This window comes from Diceros bicornis, unplaced genomic scaffold (assembly GCF_020826845.1).
Source record: "Diceros bicornis minor isolate mBicDic1 unplaced genomic scaffold, mDicBic1.mat.cur scaffold_67_ctg1, whole genome shotgun sequence".
Taxonomy (NCBI): domain Eukaryota; kingdom Metazoa; phylum Chordata; class Mammalia; order Perissodactyla; family Rhinocerotidae; genus Diceros; species Diceros bicornis.
In genome coordinates, this window is record NW_026691553.1 from 3,220,680 (window position 1) to 3,236,897 (window position 16,218).

The window sequence follows — 16,218 nt, forward strand, 5'->3', positions numbered from 1 at the left end:
GTCAGAGCAATGGGGGGGCCACGAGCCAAGTATCGCAGGCGCTTCTGGAAGCTGGAAAAGTCAAGGAAACGGATCCCCCCCGGAGCCTCCAGAAGGAACCAGACTTCCCACCTCCAGAACTATAGGATAATAAATGTGTGTGGTTTTAAGACATTGAATTTGTGGTAATTTCCGTAGGAAACTCACACACCATCCCCTTCTCATCACTTTCCATACGTGGCCCTGTTTTATTGTCTTGGGATCCTTTCCCAGACCCCAAAAGGGTCCTTTTTTGTGTTTGCTGTCCGTCTGTCCCACCAGACAGACAGTGACCTCCGTGAGGGCAGGAATCCGATGTCCTGTTCTCTGATGGGTCCCCAGTGACTGAGCAGGGATCTGACCCAGAATTAACAATTACAAGGGGAGGGCAGGCGGCTGGGGAAGGAATGGGGTGGGACCTCCTCTTTATAGGGACAACGCAGGTGGGCAGTGGGGGGACATTTGGGAGCCGGTGTGTGAGGAGGAGGGAGGTGGGTCTGCAGCCTGGTCTTCGAGTCTCAGCCGTGATCAGGATAAACTTGGGGTGGGGCGTCCAGGGTGCTCCTTAGGGGACATGTGTCGCCCGTGGGATCTGCCCCCAGTCCCCACGTGGACACTAGGACACAGGAACGGTGTGTGGATTCCCAGAGGCCAGCGCACAGGGTAAGCGCTCATCTCTCAGCGCTTTATTTGCTAATTAAAAGAACGAACAACAAAGGAGTGTCGCGACCAGCGGCCACACAGTGTCACGATGAGATGTGAACCAGCCGCTGCCGACCTCTAGGGGGCGCAGCGCCTCCTCGGAACTTCTCCAAACCCAGCCGGCTCCCGGAACCGTGGTTGCGCTCCACCGAGGGTGCAACTCGCAAGGGGAGATAATAGGCTTCCGATCTTGACAGGCGGGGATCGGAGCCAATGAAAAAAGGCAAGCTGTGTACGCTGCAGCCAATAATAGAGGCTGGAGGACGTGACGTCAGCGGAAGTGCAAGGGGCGGTCGGGGAAGGTCGGTAAACACCGAGCCTAAGCAGTTGCGTCGTGCTTTTAAGAGTAGGAGGCAAAGATGTCGGAACGAAAAGTTTTAAACGTGAGTGATGGGCGACTGGGGCTTTCTCCCAGGGGCGGGACATCTCGGAGCTCCGGCCGAGGCAGGCTGCCTCTGCTCTCCTATTGGAACCTTTTTCTTCTTCTGCTCAACGGCCTTCCGCGAGGCGGGGCTACGCAAGCTCCTCCCAATCACCTCCCGGGGGGTGGGGGCCTTCGCTAAGCCTTCCCCTTGAGGCTGGCGTGTATGCAGTCACTTGTGAGGGGCGGAGCTTGGGCTATTTAGCCAATCACTTCCCCTGATGGGGTTTTCTGAACGGTGTTTTCCAATCACTTCCCTCGGGGCGGGGCTATTTAAACTCCTCCCAATCACCTTCCTCGGGAGGTGGGCCTTCGCTAAGCCCTCCCCTCGGGGCTGACGTGTATCCAATCACCTGTGAGGGGCAGAGCTTCGGCTATTTAGCCAATAACTTCTCCTGATTGGGTTTTCCGAAGGGTATTAGCCAATCACTTCCCTCGGGGCGGGGCTTCCTTAAAAATAATGGTATTCCCGCTATACTCCATGGCCTTCAGGGGCGGGGCTCTGTTAATCTCCGCCCCCTCTTGGGGTCTCTAGCCAATCGCGTTTCTTGGAGGGGTTAGGATTTGCTAAGCGCCTCTGCCCTGCTGTAGGGGACCCTCCCCGTTGTCTCAGCTTCTCCGTCGGCCTCTGTTGGGGGAAAACCAGGACTCTTGGCGGGTGGAGGGGTTCTCTGAAGGGAGGATTTGGCTTCTGGGAAAGAGAGCTCCGGAATTCTGAGTCCCTGTCCTCCACCCGCCAGGAGGGTGTGTGCTCCCAGGAAGGGGGTGAGCTCCCCGTCCTGGGAGTGTGTAAGTCCAGGATGTCAGGACAGAGCAGAGAAGAGACCTCTACACTGATGGCCGGGAGCCCAGGGTTCCGAGGTCGGGCGGACGTCCCTTCCTGTGGCTCAGCCCCTCGTCTTTTAAACACCTGTGTTGGGAATCCAGCCCCAGCCTCCTCGCATTCCAGTGCAGTGTCCGTGAAACCCCTTCCGTCCTAAGGATCCAACCGGGCTCCCTCTATTTCCATAACTTACCGGTCGATACTTCTGTGTGCCAGGCCCTGGGCTAAGGGCTGTGCTCGTCCAGCCCTTGTGGGTGGACAGGTTATCCATTCTTCAGATGAGGAAACCGAGGCCCAGGGTTAATATAGCGGGCCTGAGGCTGCCTTACACGGCTGGGCCTTGGCTGGCCTCCGGGAGCTTGGATGTCGGGATGGTCCCCAGTGTTCCCTGATAAGACTGGCTCCCCGTGCCTCAACTGTACCAGCAACATGGTTTACTCTGAGCACCTGCTCCCCGCCTGGAGTCTGGACCCTGGGACGTGCTGGGCAGGGGTGCCCGCGTGACCAGCCTCCACGAAAACCCTGGGCGCTGGGTCTCTGAGCTTCCCCGGGAGGCATTTCATGTACGGTGTCACAGCTCCCTGCTGGAGGCACTGAGCACGTCGTCCTGTGTGCCTCCATCGGGAGAAGACTCTGGAAGCTGGCGCCTGGTTTCCTCTGGGTTTCGCCCCACCATGCGCCTTTTCGGATTGTTCTCTGTATCCTTTGTCTGTGACGAATAGTAGCCATGAGCAGGGCTGGATGCTGAGTCCTCGGAGTCCTCCCACCAGGCGTCGCTCCCGGGGTGACCCGACACAGGTCCCAGAGCCTGTCCCTCTGCCCTGGCCCCCCCCCCCCGCGTCTGAGAGCAGCTCCCCTGACGCTTCCTTCCTCCCCGCAGAAATACTACCCGCCCGACTTTGACCCGTCCAAGATCCCCAAGCTCAAACTCCCCAAAGACCGGCAGTATGTGGTACGGTTGATGGCCCCCTTCAACATGAGGTGAGCGCCCCCCGCGGGCCCCCCACCAGGATGGAACCCCCCCGACCTCGTAGAGCTCCCAGCTGGTGCCGGCTCGAGATCTTGGTCATTAGTAGTAAACATGTGAGCACAGAGATGGGGCCCAGTATGTGCATTCACTTCCTCCAACAGCCTTGGTCATTTCTACCCCAGGACCTTTGCACAAGCTGTTCTCTCTGCCTGGAACACTCTTCCTTCTGCTCTCACGTGGCTGACTCTTCTTCACCCTTCACATCTTGGCTTAGATCTCACCCCTTCAAGAGGCCCTTCCAATCCTCCGTCTAAACCCTCCACTATTCTGCCTCCCAGTCCCCAGATCTTGTCCTTCATATGACTTTAGAATTACCATATCTTACCAGTTCTAAGCCCCACGATTTTTCACGTCTGAGCGGGAGGGGCTGAGGGAGGGCAGGGTGGCAGGAGCTCTGCTGTGCTCTGTGTGGCTTCCCTCCTGGTGGAATCTTCCCTCTTGGAGGCCAGGATACCCCGTGAGCACCAGGCTTCCTTCTGGGAGTGTGTGACAGGCAAGTCTCACCTAGTCTGGTGCTTCTCAGAAAGGTGGCGCTCGGGCCGAGACCCAGGCAGATAACAGTGAGAAGAGCACAGCAGGTAGGGGGAATCCGAGGCAGGCTGCCTCAGAAGGGAGGGAGCTCCCCGTCCCTGGAGGTATGCAAGCAGCCATCTGCCAGAATCAGAGCCTCCGACCGGTAGGAACCAGGGTACTGAGATGGCTCGAGTCCCTCTGTCCTGCCCCACAGGTGTAAGACGTGTGGAGAATACATCTACAAGGGCAAGAAGTTCAACGCCCGCAAAGAGACGGTGCAGAATGAAGCCTACCTGGGCCTGCCCATCTTTCGCTTCTACATCAAGTGCACGCGCTGCCTGGCGGAGATCACCTTCAAGGTAGGCAGCCAGCTAGGCCGGTCCTTCCTGCCGTGGGGGTTACCCACTCCTGTCCTCTCCCTCCAGGGAAATCCGACTTCCCCTTATCCCCAGGAAACAGACAAAGAGTTGGGGGGATGTTCATGACAGCATTATTTATAAAAGCAAAAAAACTAGAAGCAACCGAGATGTACAATAATAGGGGATTTGATAAACAAGCTACTCTACAGTGGAATATTACGTAGCCAGTAACAATCACATTTTTACTTTAATTGTTACTCCACAGGTGGTAGTAAGGATTTGGGGAAAGGACGAGGAGAACTTATAATTTGCTTTTCACATACTTCTGTACCATTTGAGTATTTTTTTGCCATAAGCTTTTTTTCTTCGGTTAAAAGATAAGATTTGATTAACATAAACAAAAAAGATATTTTAAAAACTTATATATTTTGATTCCTTACTTTTTTAACAACAGTTTTATTGAGATATGATTCACATACCATATAGTTTGCCCTTTTAAAGTGTACAATTTAGTGGTTTTTAGTATATTTGCAGTCTACTAAACTTCCACCTCCATTTAATTCCAGAACATTTTCATCACCCCCAAGATAAGCCCTGTACCCATCAGCAGTCACTCCCCATTCCCCCCTGCACCCCAGCCCCTGACAACCATGAACCCACTCTCTGTCTGTGGATGTGGCTGTTCTGGACACTTCACATCAATGGGATCGCACACCGTGTGTCCTTCTGTGTCTCGTTCTCTCACTGAGCGTCATGTGTTCAAGGTCCATCCATAGTGTGGCTGTGTCAGGGCCTCACTCCTCTTCATGGCTGCGTCATACTCCAGTGTGTGGGTAGACACATTGCGTGTATCCACTCGTCAGCTAATGGACATTTGGGTTGTTTCCAGAAAGTGATTTTTTTGCCTGAATTGTAAAGTGTGTATATATTTAGATATTAATGAATACACATGGATTTTTTAAAGACTATAGGAACCATGGCAAAATGTTATAGATTGGCTTTTCTTGTGGAGAAGTTCAAGTGATTAAATAATTGGGGTTACATATATATGTTTATGGATATGCGTGCATGTGGTAAAAACAGAATTCATACAGCACTGCAGGATTAACACTGGAAAATTGCTTCTCTCTGCCCAGCCAGGCCCTGTGCATAGAAGCAAACACTTCTGACCGTTTCTTACGTGATTTTCAAAAAAAGTGCTCTGCAGACACATGCACGTGGGATCACTCTTTTCCTCGCTCTTTTTAATAATAAACTTCTATTTGGAATACTTGTAGATTTACAGAGAAGTTGCAGAGAGAGCACAGAGGGTTCCATCTGCCCCTCACCAGCCTCCCCTCCTGTTAACGTCTTCCATTTCCATGGTGCATCTGTCACAATAAGAACCAACATGGGCACATTATGTTAACCAAATTCTAGACATGACGTGGATTTCAGTTTTTCTTCCCAAGTCATCTTTCTGTTCCAGGGTCTCATCCAGGATGGCATGTTATATTTTGGCTCTCCATTTTATAAACACAAGTAGGAGCATGCTGTGTACATACTTGATGTGTAGTTTATAATTAAGGAAAAATGTTAATAAGCGTACATACACAGAAGGTAGAAAAGAAAGCACAACATGTGCAAAGGCCCAGAGACATTTATCTGCAAATGTGGAGGGTAGGGAGTGGAGGGTGAGGGGCTGTAGGGAGGCCGTGGGCAGGTGAAGAAGAGTCTGAAAGTCTGTGCTGGGGAGCTAAGTGTTTTTGCAAAAGGGGACAGGAGCGCTAGCTAGAGAGAACCATACCAGCCAAAGCAATAAGACAAGAAAAAAAAAGGAAAAGCTATAAGAAGGAAGGAAACACATTGAGAAGGCATCCCAGGCTGCCGGCTGCTGTTTAGAGCAGGAGCTTTCGATGCCCAGGGACGGAGGAGCTGACATCTGCCCATCTTCCTTCCCAGACAGACCCCGAAAACACTGACTACACCATGGAGCACGGAGCCACACGGAACTTCCAGGCCGAGAAGCTCCTGGAGGAGGAGGAGAAAAGGGTGCAGAAGGAGCGGGAGGATGAGGAGCTGAACAACCCCATGAAGGTGAGCCAGGCGCCGCCTGTGTGCATGGGTGCATGTGTGTGTGTGCGTGTGTGGGTGCAGGTGGTATTGGTGCCTCTTCCTGCTTCAGCCCCCGGGCAGGGCAGTGGGGTGGGGAGTGTGGTCAGCAGAATTCTAAGATATCCCCCAAGACCCCCACCTCCTGGTCACACACCCTGCATAGTCCCGGGCACTGTGTATACACAAGGACCTTACTCCCCTGATCAGGTTATGTTAGATTAGGTTATGACACAGTCGACCTCATAAAAGGGAGGTTATCCAGACAGGTCTAGAGTTGGAGACAGGATGGCAGAGATTTGAAGGAACGACACTGTGGAGGGGACCACGTGGCAGGGAGCAGTAGGCGGCCTCCAGGAGCTGAGATCGGGCCCCGGTCAACAGCCATCAAGAAAACGGATTTCAGTCCCATAACCACAAGAAAGCAAATTCTGCCAGCAACCTGCATGAGCTCACAAGAGGACCGTGGGCCTCAGATGAGAGCACAGCCTGGTGTTTTCAGCCTGGTGAGACCCTGCCAGAGAACCCAGCCATGCCGTGCCAGACTCCTGATCCACAGAAACTATGAGACAATGAATTTGCATTGTTTTAAGCCACTGGGCTGGTGGCAAATTGATATGCAGCGAGAGAAAACTAATACAGGGGGCCAGGAAGTTGGACTTCGGAATGCAAAGTGCTCCCTGCAGCTGACTACCCCACAGCTTTCTAAGAGGGTTCCCATGACCACTGGGTGTTAAGACTAGAAATGTAGCAGGAAAAGTTCTCTTGAACATTTCCTGGCTGTGTGACCTTGGGCAGGGCACTTGGCCTCTCTGCGCCTCAGCATCCTCATCTGTTAAATGGGATTGATATCTGTGCCCTCCTCATACAATTGTGAGGATTAAATGACTTCATATACATAAAACTCTTAGAACAGGGCCTGGCACTTAGTTAGTGATCCCTAAATGTTGATACTATTGTTGTTATTCCTCTAAGAAATTTTCATCTTCAGTTGGACATTTTTGTGGTTTTTCTCAGAAATATTATGCCCTTCTGTTCCTGGACCCTCACAGCTCTGCCAGTTGTTTTCTAAGCAAGCCATGTCAGATCTGATCTGACTTTTCCATGGGTGAAAAGGTGCAGAGTTCATTTTGTGCAGAGTAGCAGGAAGGGAAGTGGGTATCAGTTAGCTGTTGGTGTGTAACAAGTTACCCCCAAACATTGCAACTTCACACATTTATTATCCCACAGGCTCTGAGGGTCAGGAATCCAGGAGCAGCTTAGCTGGATGGTTCTGGCTCAGAGTCTCTCATGAGCTGTCGGCCGGGGCTGCCTCATCTGAAGGCTCGACTGGGGCCAGAGGAGCTGTTTCCAAGCTGGCTCCTTCTAGTGGCTGTTGGCGGGAAGCTTCAGCTCCTCGCCAGGTGGGCCTCTCCACAGCGCTGCCTGAGCCTCCTTACAGCATGGCGGCTGGCTCCCCCCAGTGGGTGGTCCTAGAGAGCGAGGAGGAAGCCTCACTGCCTGTTATGACCTCGTCTGGGAAGTGACACACCATCATTCTGTTGTATTCTGTTCGTTAGAAGCAAGTCACTAAACCAGCCCACCTCCAGGGTTGAGGAGTGAGGCTCCACCACTAGAAGGGAAGAGTGTCAGAGAATCTGTGGACATATTTTCAGACTGCCGTTTTCCACAGGGATAATACAACGAGGTCACACAGCCAGAAAGCAGCCACGGCAGGATTCACGCCCAGCCCTGCCTGGCTCTGCAGCCAGCCCTCTGAGACAGGGGCGGCCGACTTCACCTCTCTGAGCCTCAGTTTCCTTTTCTGTAAAATGGGGTTGTTATGAAGACGAAATGAGATTATATTTGGAATCCTCTGGGCCTGGGGCCTGGCACATAGCAATTGCGCTGGTTGTCTTTCTAAAGCTGCAGTATTATTTTTACTTAATGATGGAGCCAGGCTGGAAGTCCAGGCCACCTGGCTCCACCCCTGCCCAGCCGCGTGGGCTCAGGCGATCACTTCCCTTCCCCGAGCCTCAGTGTTGTGATCTGTGAAATGGGCACAGTGATGGGACCGGGCGGGAGGGGTGGATCGAGGCACCAGGCTGCAGGTCCTCCCCTTGCCCATGGTGAGCCCCGTGGCCATGCGGGGTGCGTCGAGGGGTGACGCACTCAGCCCCACATCGTCACGCCCACCAGGTGCTGGAGAACCGAACCAAGGACTCCAAGCTGGAGATGGAGGTTCTGGAGAACCTGCAGGAGCTCAAGGACCTGAACCAGCGGCAGGCCCACGTGGACTTCGAGGCCATGCTGCGGCAGCACCGCCTGTCCGAGGAGGAGCGGCAGAAGCAGGAACAGGAGGAGGACGAGAGGGAGACGGCGTGAGTGGGGGCAGCAGGCCAGGCGGGCGGAACCACCGTCTGGGGAGTCCCAGGGCCTCCGACCCACCTCACGGTCTTTGCACAGGCCATTCCCTCTGCCTGAAACGCCCACCTTCTGGATCTTTCCATGGCTCCCTCAAGCGTCACCCTCTCAGGGAGGCCTTCCTTGCATCCCCCCTCCATCTCACTCTCATGGCATCTGTGTCAGGTCCCCAGGACCACTCCCAGGTTTGCTGGTTTGCTGGGAGGACCCCCAGGACGCAGGATATAGTCATTCTCACAGCTGTGGTTTCTAACAGAAAAATCAGTGGAGGGAAAAGGCACGTGGGATGGGGTTGGGGAGACCAGGCAGAAGCTTCTAGAGTCCTCTCCCAGGGGAGTTACACAGGACGTGCTCAATTCCCCCAAAACCAGACGTGACAGTGCATCTGAGGTGCCATCTTCAGGGCTCTCAGAGACCCAGAGACCCAGGCCCAGGGTTCCCAATGGGGTCACGCAGGGCGTCCGCCCGGCACGGATGAGAGTCCAGACCCAGGAGGGGAGCAGGTGCTTGGCGTAGACCTCGTGTTTGCACAGACAATTTAGGGCTGGGGAGCCCCTGGTCAGCGAAGGTAGCCAGAGCTCCTGGAGTCCAGTTCAGATGCCACTGGGGGCTGGCATGGCAAGCCGGCATTTCCGAGGACGCAGCTGCTGGCCTGCTGTGTTCATGTTTTTCTTCATGGCGCCTACCACTCTTTGGAAACTTCTAGCTGATTCACCCTCTTCTGGTTTATCGTCTCTCCCCTCCTTTAGATTCTGAACGGGGACTTTGGCTTCTGTGTCCCTGGGGACTGGGATGCGGTCAGGCGCACAGTAGGTTGGCACTATTGGGTGGGCAGATCAACCATACTGAGTAGCAGTGAGGGAAGTCTGCATTTACTGAGCACCTTCTGGGTGCCAGGCACTGTTTTGACTGATCATTATGACGGTCGAGAGGACTGAGGTTCCGGGAGCTCCAGGCACAGCCCTGACCAAGGTCACCAACCGTGGTTCAAATCCAGACAGGCTGATTTCAGCGTCCAAACACAATAACTACTCACTGCCCTCAGTGGAGAAAGACAATTAAAAAAAAAAAAAGAATTTGTGTGCCTCTCCATCCCCCACTCAGTGAGGCCAGGAAAGGGCAGCAGGGGCGACACGCCTTGGCAGGGAGGTCCCGGCACTGTCCCCCCACAGAGCACGTCCCCAAATCCCACGTTCCATCCTGCAGGGCCTTGGTGGAGGAATCGAGGAAGCGAAGACTGCTAGAAGACTCTGACTCGGAGGAGGAGGATGGTGCTCCTGCCCCGCCCCAGCCAGCCCTCTGGCCCAACCCCACCGCCATCCTGGACGAGGTGAGCGGGGCTGCCGGAATCTCCCTGTGCTCGCGGGGGAAGCTAGGACAGAGTAAGTCAGGGGTGGGCTGAACTTCTCCTTAAAAGGCCAGACAGTCTGCGTCACACTGCTCAACTCTGCCGTTGTAGCACAAAACAACCATAGGTGGTATGTAAATAAGTGGGTGTGGCTGTGTGCCAATAAAACTTATTTACAAAAACAAGTGGCAGGCCTACGGGACGACAGCTTGCCAGCCCCTGCTTCAGCTGTTGAAACAAGCAGATCCCCAATTCAGAGACCTGAGAACAAAGGTTTATTTCTCAGTCACCTAACAGTCCTGGCTGCCCAGGACTTCCAGGCAACTCGGCTCCATGCAGTCATTCAGGGACCCAGGCTCCTTCCATCTCCTTGCTCTGCCCTCTCCTGGAGCATCGATTCCAGCTCCGTGGTTACAGCTGGCTCAGAGCACACATGGCTTCCAGCTCAGGTGTGTGAAGGAGCAGCCGCTGGCGCCTTGAGGCTGAGATTCAGATGGGGCCCACCTCCTGTGGAATGGGGTTCCTCTCACTTCCCGTTGGTTGGATTTAGTCATGTGGCCGCATCTAGCTGCAAGGCAGGCTGGGAGCTGCATCCTCTAGCTGGCCCGCGCTGGCAGAAAGAAGGGAAGAGGAGGATGTGGCAGGTGGATGACTAGCATTTTCCACCACGGCTGTCTTATCCATGGTGGTCAAGTTCACTCTGGCTTGTTAATCAAAGAAGGGGAAAATCATAAATAACACAGGCACCCCAGAAACATGTTATTTTAATTCAAAACATATTCATGGTCTGAGTTAAATACAAGTCCACCCACTGGACAAGACACAGAGTAACGGTTTCAACTGCACAGAAGTTATTTTTCTCTCGAACAACAGTTGTACACAGCCATCCAAAACAGGGAAGGTGGCCTCATGGTGTCAGAGACCCAGGTTCCTCCCTTCTCCTTGTCGTGCCGTCTCAAGGATGATGCCATTTCAGTGCCACGTCCCCATCCCAGCCAGTGGAAAGGGGCAGGGGTAGAGACCATTAAGGTTACTCCATCCTCGATGGAGCGCATCCTCCTGCTCACATCCCATTGGTCAGAACTGAACCACCTGACAACGTCCTGTTGCAAAGGAGGCTGGGAAATGTAGTCTTTCATGGAGGCAGCCATAGTCCAGCTGAGAATTCTGTAACTGTCAGAAGCGAGGCTGGGTTTGGGGGTCATGCACACTTACCCATTAATCTTTTAATGTAGAACCAAGACACTTTCTTTGGGGATATATCCCCTGATGAGAGCTCTCACACCATCTTTCTCACATAAACCATCCCTAGAATTCACTGTCTAAAATCTCCTTTTTTTTTTTTTTTTTTTTTGGTGAAGAAGATTAGCCCTGAGCTAACATCCACAGCCAATCCTCCTCTTTTTGCTGAGGGAGACTGGCCCTGGGCTAACATTCGTGCCCATCTTCCTCCACTTTATATGTGGGCCACTGCCACAGCATGGCCTGACGAGTGGTGCAGAATTCCGTGCCCGGGATCTGAACCTGTGAACCCCGGGCTGCCGCAGCAGAGTGCGCAAACTTAGCCACTACACCACCGGGCCAGCCCCCAAAATTTCATCTTTTTCTTTTAAGTGGAATAAGAGATCTCAGCTAGTTTCAAAACAGTCTGACCTTTTATGACTTTTCCTCCCAGTCTTCTGTAGTGAGCTTGCTGATCCCTAATTTGACAGCAGACCTTTTGTTTTGTTTTGTTTTAAGCAATATGCCTTCATCGAGACTTCTCAAGCCTTCCCTGTAACTTTTACAGAAGGATATCTCTTTCTGCACCTCTGTTTCCTTGGTCGAGTTTAATGACGGCGAGTACAATGGGCATAGACAGTTTGGGGACAAACACTCGTGACTCTTAGCACTCAGCCTGCCCTGGGAGCCCGTGATGGTGTCTGACAGAAGGATCAAAGGCGCAGTTGAGTCCGGGAGTCACTGCAGTGGCCCGGATAAGAAAGCTTTGCCTGGAATTGCTGGTCTCCCTCTGTCCCCCCACTGGACTGCACCTGTCATGGTCGCCACTCACTGAGCCCCACGGCCAGGACACACGGAACACAGTATGGCCACTGTGTCCTCCTCCTCCCCACCATTCCCCGCTCCAGCTGAACCAGCCCCATGGGTGAGCCAAGGTCAGCCCCACCTTCGAGCCTTTGCCTCGCTGTTCCCGCCGCCTGCAGCACCCTTCCTCACATGTCCACTTGGTAACTCCTCCTCATTCTGACATAGGCCCAAAGCCCCCTCTCTAAGGAGACCTACCCTGACGCCCTCATCGACAGTGGCCGCCCCTCCCTCCTGCTGTCACAGCCTGGCTTCTTTCTTTCACACCACTCATCAAGACACATGTTGTCCTGACCATCTACTTGATTGCCCACCCTCTGTGGTCCATGAAGGCAGGACCCTCCCCGTCATGTTCCCCCTGCATCACCAGCTCCTAGCTCAGATAGGGCCTCCTTAGTCTAGTGGTTTCCAGTTCCTCCATTTCAACATAAAACAGATAAAAGGGGTCCCTTCTGGTGTGATTGAAGAGCTGAGAGTGGGCCTGAGCACCTTTCTGCCTCCTCCTGGCTAGTCCCCAAAGTGGGTGCCTCCGTTTTCCCTCAGACATGTTGAGGGAGCACCGACTGTGTCAGGAACTGTTTGCGGCACTGCAGACCCAGCAGTGAATGAGACAGGAACCCACGGCATAGTTGGGGGGCCAGTTAGTAAGGTGCTAGAGGGCTGTGGGCATGGCCATACAGCACTCACTTGAGCTTGAACTGTCGGGAAAGGTGTCCCAGGGGAGTGGATACCTGATTTGGGTATTGAAGGATGAGTAGGAGTTCACCAAGTGAACTAGAGGCAAAGGGGGTGTCCCAGGTGGAAAGAATGGCATGGTAAAGGCATGAAACTGAGAAGCCACAGTGTGACTTAAGAAGTGTAAGTGCAGCATGTATGGGATGCAAAGTGGACAGAGGCCTTGAGTACCAAGCTTGGGGCAATGGGGAGCTGTAGAGTTTAGAGGAGGAAAGACTTGGTCAGCACAGGAGAGGGAGTGGAGGTTTCAAAGATCCCTCTGGCAGCTGGTTCAGCAGGAGACTAGGAGCAAGGAGGCCAGAGAAGGGGTGGCATCTGGGACAGACCACCTACTCGTGTCCCCCCATCATCCACAGGCCCCAAAACCCAAGAGGAAGGCAGAAAGCTGGGAGCGGAGTGTCGGCAGCCTTGGCAGCAGGCCCCAGCTGTCGGGCCTGGTGGTGGTGAAGAAAATAGACCTGGATCGCAGCACCGGGAGGGACCCTGCAGCTTCCACACCTGGTAGGTTTCCACAGGCTTCAGGGAGTTGAGTGCAGTACTTGGGTGGCCACCAGGTGGCAGCAGCGCCTTCCCTGAACCCCAGCGCTGTTCCAGGGGAGCGGAACACAGTGTCTCAGGCGGCCACTAGGTGGCAGCAGTGCCCACAGTGCTCTTCCCGGGAGCTGAGCACAGTGCGTCTGTCGGTCCCAGGTGGCAGCAGTGCCCCTCGTTCTGTCTAGGGAGCTGAGTGCAGTGCCGGGGGTGGTCACTAGGTGGCAGCAGTGCCCCCCCCACCCCGTGCTCTTCCCGGGAGCTGAGCACAGTGCTTCTGTCAGCCCTAGGTGGCAGCAGTGCCCCCAGTTCTGTCTAGGGAGCTGAGTGCAGTGCTGGGGGGGTGGCTACTAGGTGGCAGCAGCGCCCCCCAGCAACTTTCCCAGGAACTGAGTGTAGTGCCTCTGTCCGCCACTAGGTGGCAGCAGCATCTCCAGTGCTGTTCCTGGGAGCTGAGTGTAGTGCCTGTGTCTGTCACTAGGTGGCAGCAGTGCCCCCAGCACTGTTCCCAGGAGCTGGGTGCAGTGCCTCGGGCAGCCACCAGGTGGCAGGAGCGGCCCCAGCGCTGTTCCTGGGAGCTGAGTGTAGTGCCTCTGTCCGCCAGTAGGTGGCAGCAGCGCTTCCAGTGCTGTTCCCAGGAGCTGAGTGTAGTGCCTCTATTGGCCACTAGGGGGCAGCAGCCCCCCCCCCCCGCGCGCTGTTTTAGGGAGCTGAGCACAGTGCTTCTGTCGACCACTTGGTGGCAGCAGCGCCCCCAGCGCTGTTCCCGGGAGCTGAGTGTAGTGCCTCTCCTGGCCACTAGGTGGCAGCAGCGCCCCTAGCGCTGTTCCCGGGAACTGAGTGTAGTGCCTTTGTCTGCCACTAGGTGGCAGCAGCGCCCCCAGCGCTGCTCCTGGGAACTGAGTGTAGTGCCTCTCTCCACCACTAGGTGGCAGCAGCGCCCCCCCCCGCGCCGTTCCCGGGAGCTGAGTGTAGGGCAGAGGTCCAGAGGTCCGCCACCAGGTGGCAGCAGCGCCCCAGCGCTGTTCCGGAACCTCTCTGGGGTGGGTGGGGGGAGGGGTGCCCCCCGACCATGGCCAGCGCCCGTGGGGTAAGAGGAGAAGGGATGGAGTTTCCTTTTTACCTTTTAATTACAAAAGAAACAAGTGTTTTTAAAACCTTAGTCAGAGAGGCGCTTATACGATAAAATGCCCCATCCCGCAGCTCCTCCCCAGCCCGCCAACCTTCCTTTGTCAATAGACCCCTGGCTCCGCCCTCCCCGGCCCTTGCCTGGGTGTCTACACCTGGCTCGTTGTGTAGCTGATGCTGCGCGTGTGACCCCCGGGTCCCCTTGGCACCCTCGGGACGTGGAACATCAGGGTGGGCTGGGCCTGGTGAGGTGGGTGAGAGCAGGGTTCCCGCCGAGCAGCCTGGGCGCGGGTCCCCCACGCCTCCGCATGCTTGTTCTGTGGCCGAGGCCGAGGGTCCTCACCCCCACCCTGGCCTCAGTTTCCTGTCCTGGAAGGTGCGGATCACAACAGGGCCCACCTCGTGGGGTGTTCGTGTTGATTCCGTGAGCTGCTCCATGTCGGGCGCTTACAGGAGATCCCTGGCACACAGCGAGCTTCCGTATTCATGAGCCGTTGTTTTCAATACAGTTATCACCCATTTATCAGATCAGGAGACCAAGGCCCAGAGAGCTGAAGCCACGTGCCCAGAGCCACACAGCCGGGGTGGGTGGTGGAGCCAGGATCTGCTTCTCTTAACCACCGTCGTATGTAGTTGGACTTTGGCCTTGGAGTGGTGTCTGTTTTCTGCGGTGCCCTCCTGGCACGGGCACCTTTGCCCACCTGGGTGGGGTTTCCATAGGTCAGTTGAGGAAGAGGAGTTGCTGGGTCAGGGGTCGTGTGGGTTTCAATAGGATGGGTCCCACCACACGCTTCCAGAAAGGCCGGCTTGTTTCCGTGCCCTCCGAGAATAAGCAGAAATGGCCGACCCCGCTCTCCCAGCCTCATCCCGGGCCCAGCCTTTCTGGAACTGTCGGAGGCGGCCGCAGGGACAAGGCGCGGTGGGCTAGCTCTCGCCTCTCCCGCAGGCGCCGTGCGGAACGGGAAGGCGGCCGACCCTGTGGCCCGGGCGCCCGGTGTGTCCTCCCTGAGCCAGCTGGGCGCGTACTCGGACAGTGAGGACAGCAGCGGCAGCAACTGAGCCCCGCCCGGCCTCCTGCACCGGGGTCACACATCTGGGGAGGAGGCCCCGGCACCAGCCAGACACACGGCCAGGCAAGCGTGAGAGTCCTCCGAGGCCGGCGGGGCCAGCGAGGGCTTCAGCCGAGGGACTCAGTTTCTTTCCTGGCCCCACCCACCAGCCTTCCAGACCTCGGGGCCCCGAGCGCACACTGCCACGCTCCTGGCACCGAGTTCAGGGCCGTGATGTCCGTGGAGCAGCTGTCGCAGGCCTTTGAGGTCGTCTCTTGATCAGTCCTGCAGTGTCAGCCACGTTTTGGGAACATGGGTAAGCCCACCCACCCCGGTTGGCTGCATCACCAGACCGTCTGGAAGCAATAAAGAGACACGCTCACCTGGCCTAGGTGCCTGCTCTCTGCTGGCGTCTGAGGAGGGGGCTGCAGAACCACCAACTTAGCCGATCTGGGGTTCCTGACGCAGAAGCTACGAGGTAATAAATGTTGCTTGTTTAGTGTGGGGATATTTGTTATGCAGCAAGAGGTAGCTGATGCAGTCACGTGACCAGGAAGGCTGGTTCCGAAGCTCGTGATCTCTCACGGTTGCCGGATTTCCCTCTGCTGTAATCCTCCAGGACTTTCTAGTTGAAGTTCCTGAGCCCCCCCCCAGACTCCTCCCCAACCTGACGGACCCCCATCTCTTCTTTCCCTCCCCTGCAGGGTGGCTGATGTCGGCCCTACTCACACACACACACACACACACACACACACACACTCTTTCACTTGGCATCTGATGATGAGGCTTTGTATTTTTCACGGTCTGTGTTTGGGGGGTGAAAAGCCCCCACTTTTGGGGACCCACACTCCTGCAGTGATTTCCCTGTTTAGGTGCGATATGAGGAGGCGATCTGTGGTCCAGACTGGGCTTCTATTTTTGTTTGTTTGTTTGTGAGGAAGACTGGTCCTGGGCTGACATCCGTGCCCATCTTCCTCCACTT

The 16,218-nt window shown here is 55.3% G+C and overlaps 1 protein-coding gene across 2 annotated transcripts; it reads left to right on the forward strand.

The window, feature by feature from the left end:
• The first annotated feature begins 981 nt into the window (after positions 1 to 981).
• YJU2 (YJU2 splicing factor homolog) lies at positions 982 to 15,738 on the forward strand. 2 transcript variants are annotated; one of them, XM_058537682.1, is made up of 8 exons: positions 983 to 1,103; positions 2,845 to 2,945; positions 3,722 to 3,866; positions 5,808 to 5,942; positions 8,136 to 8,317; positions 9,567 to 9,690; positions 12,885 to 13,029; positions 15,134 to 15,738. In XM_058537682.1, exons 1-8 carry the CDS (start codon positions 1,080 to 1,082, stop codon positions 15,244 to 15,246), a joined length of 969 nt encoding a protein of 322 aa, XP_058393665.1. In that variant the 5' UTR covers positions 983 to 1,079; the 3' UTR covers positions 15,247 to 15,738. The 2 variants fall into 2 exon arrangements, with proteins under 2 accessions (XP_058393666.1, XP_058393665.1); XM_058537683.1 differs by lacking the exons at positions 12,885 to 13,029; positions 15,134 to 15,738 and adding an exon at positions 11,449 to 12,878 and having other exon boundaries at positions 982 to 1,103.
• The last annotated feature ends 480 nt before the right edge of the window (positions 15,739 to 16,218 follow it).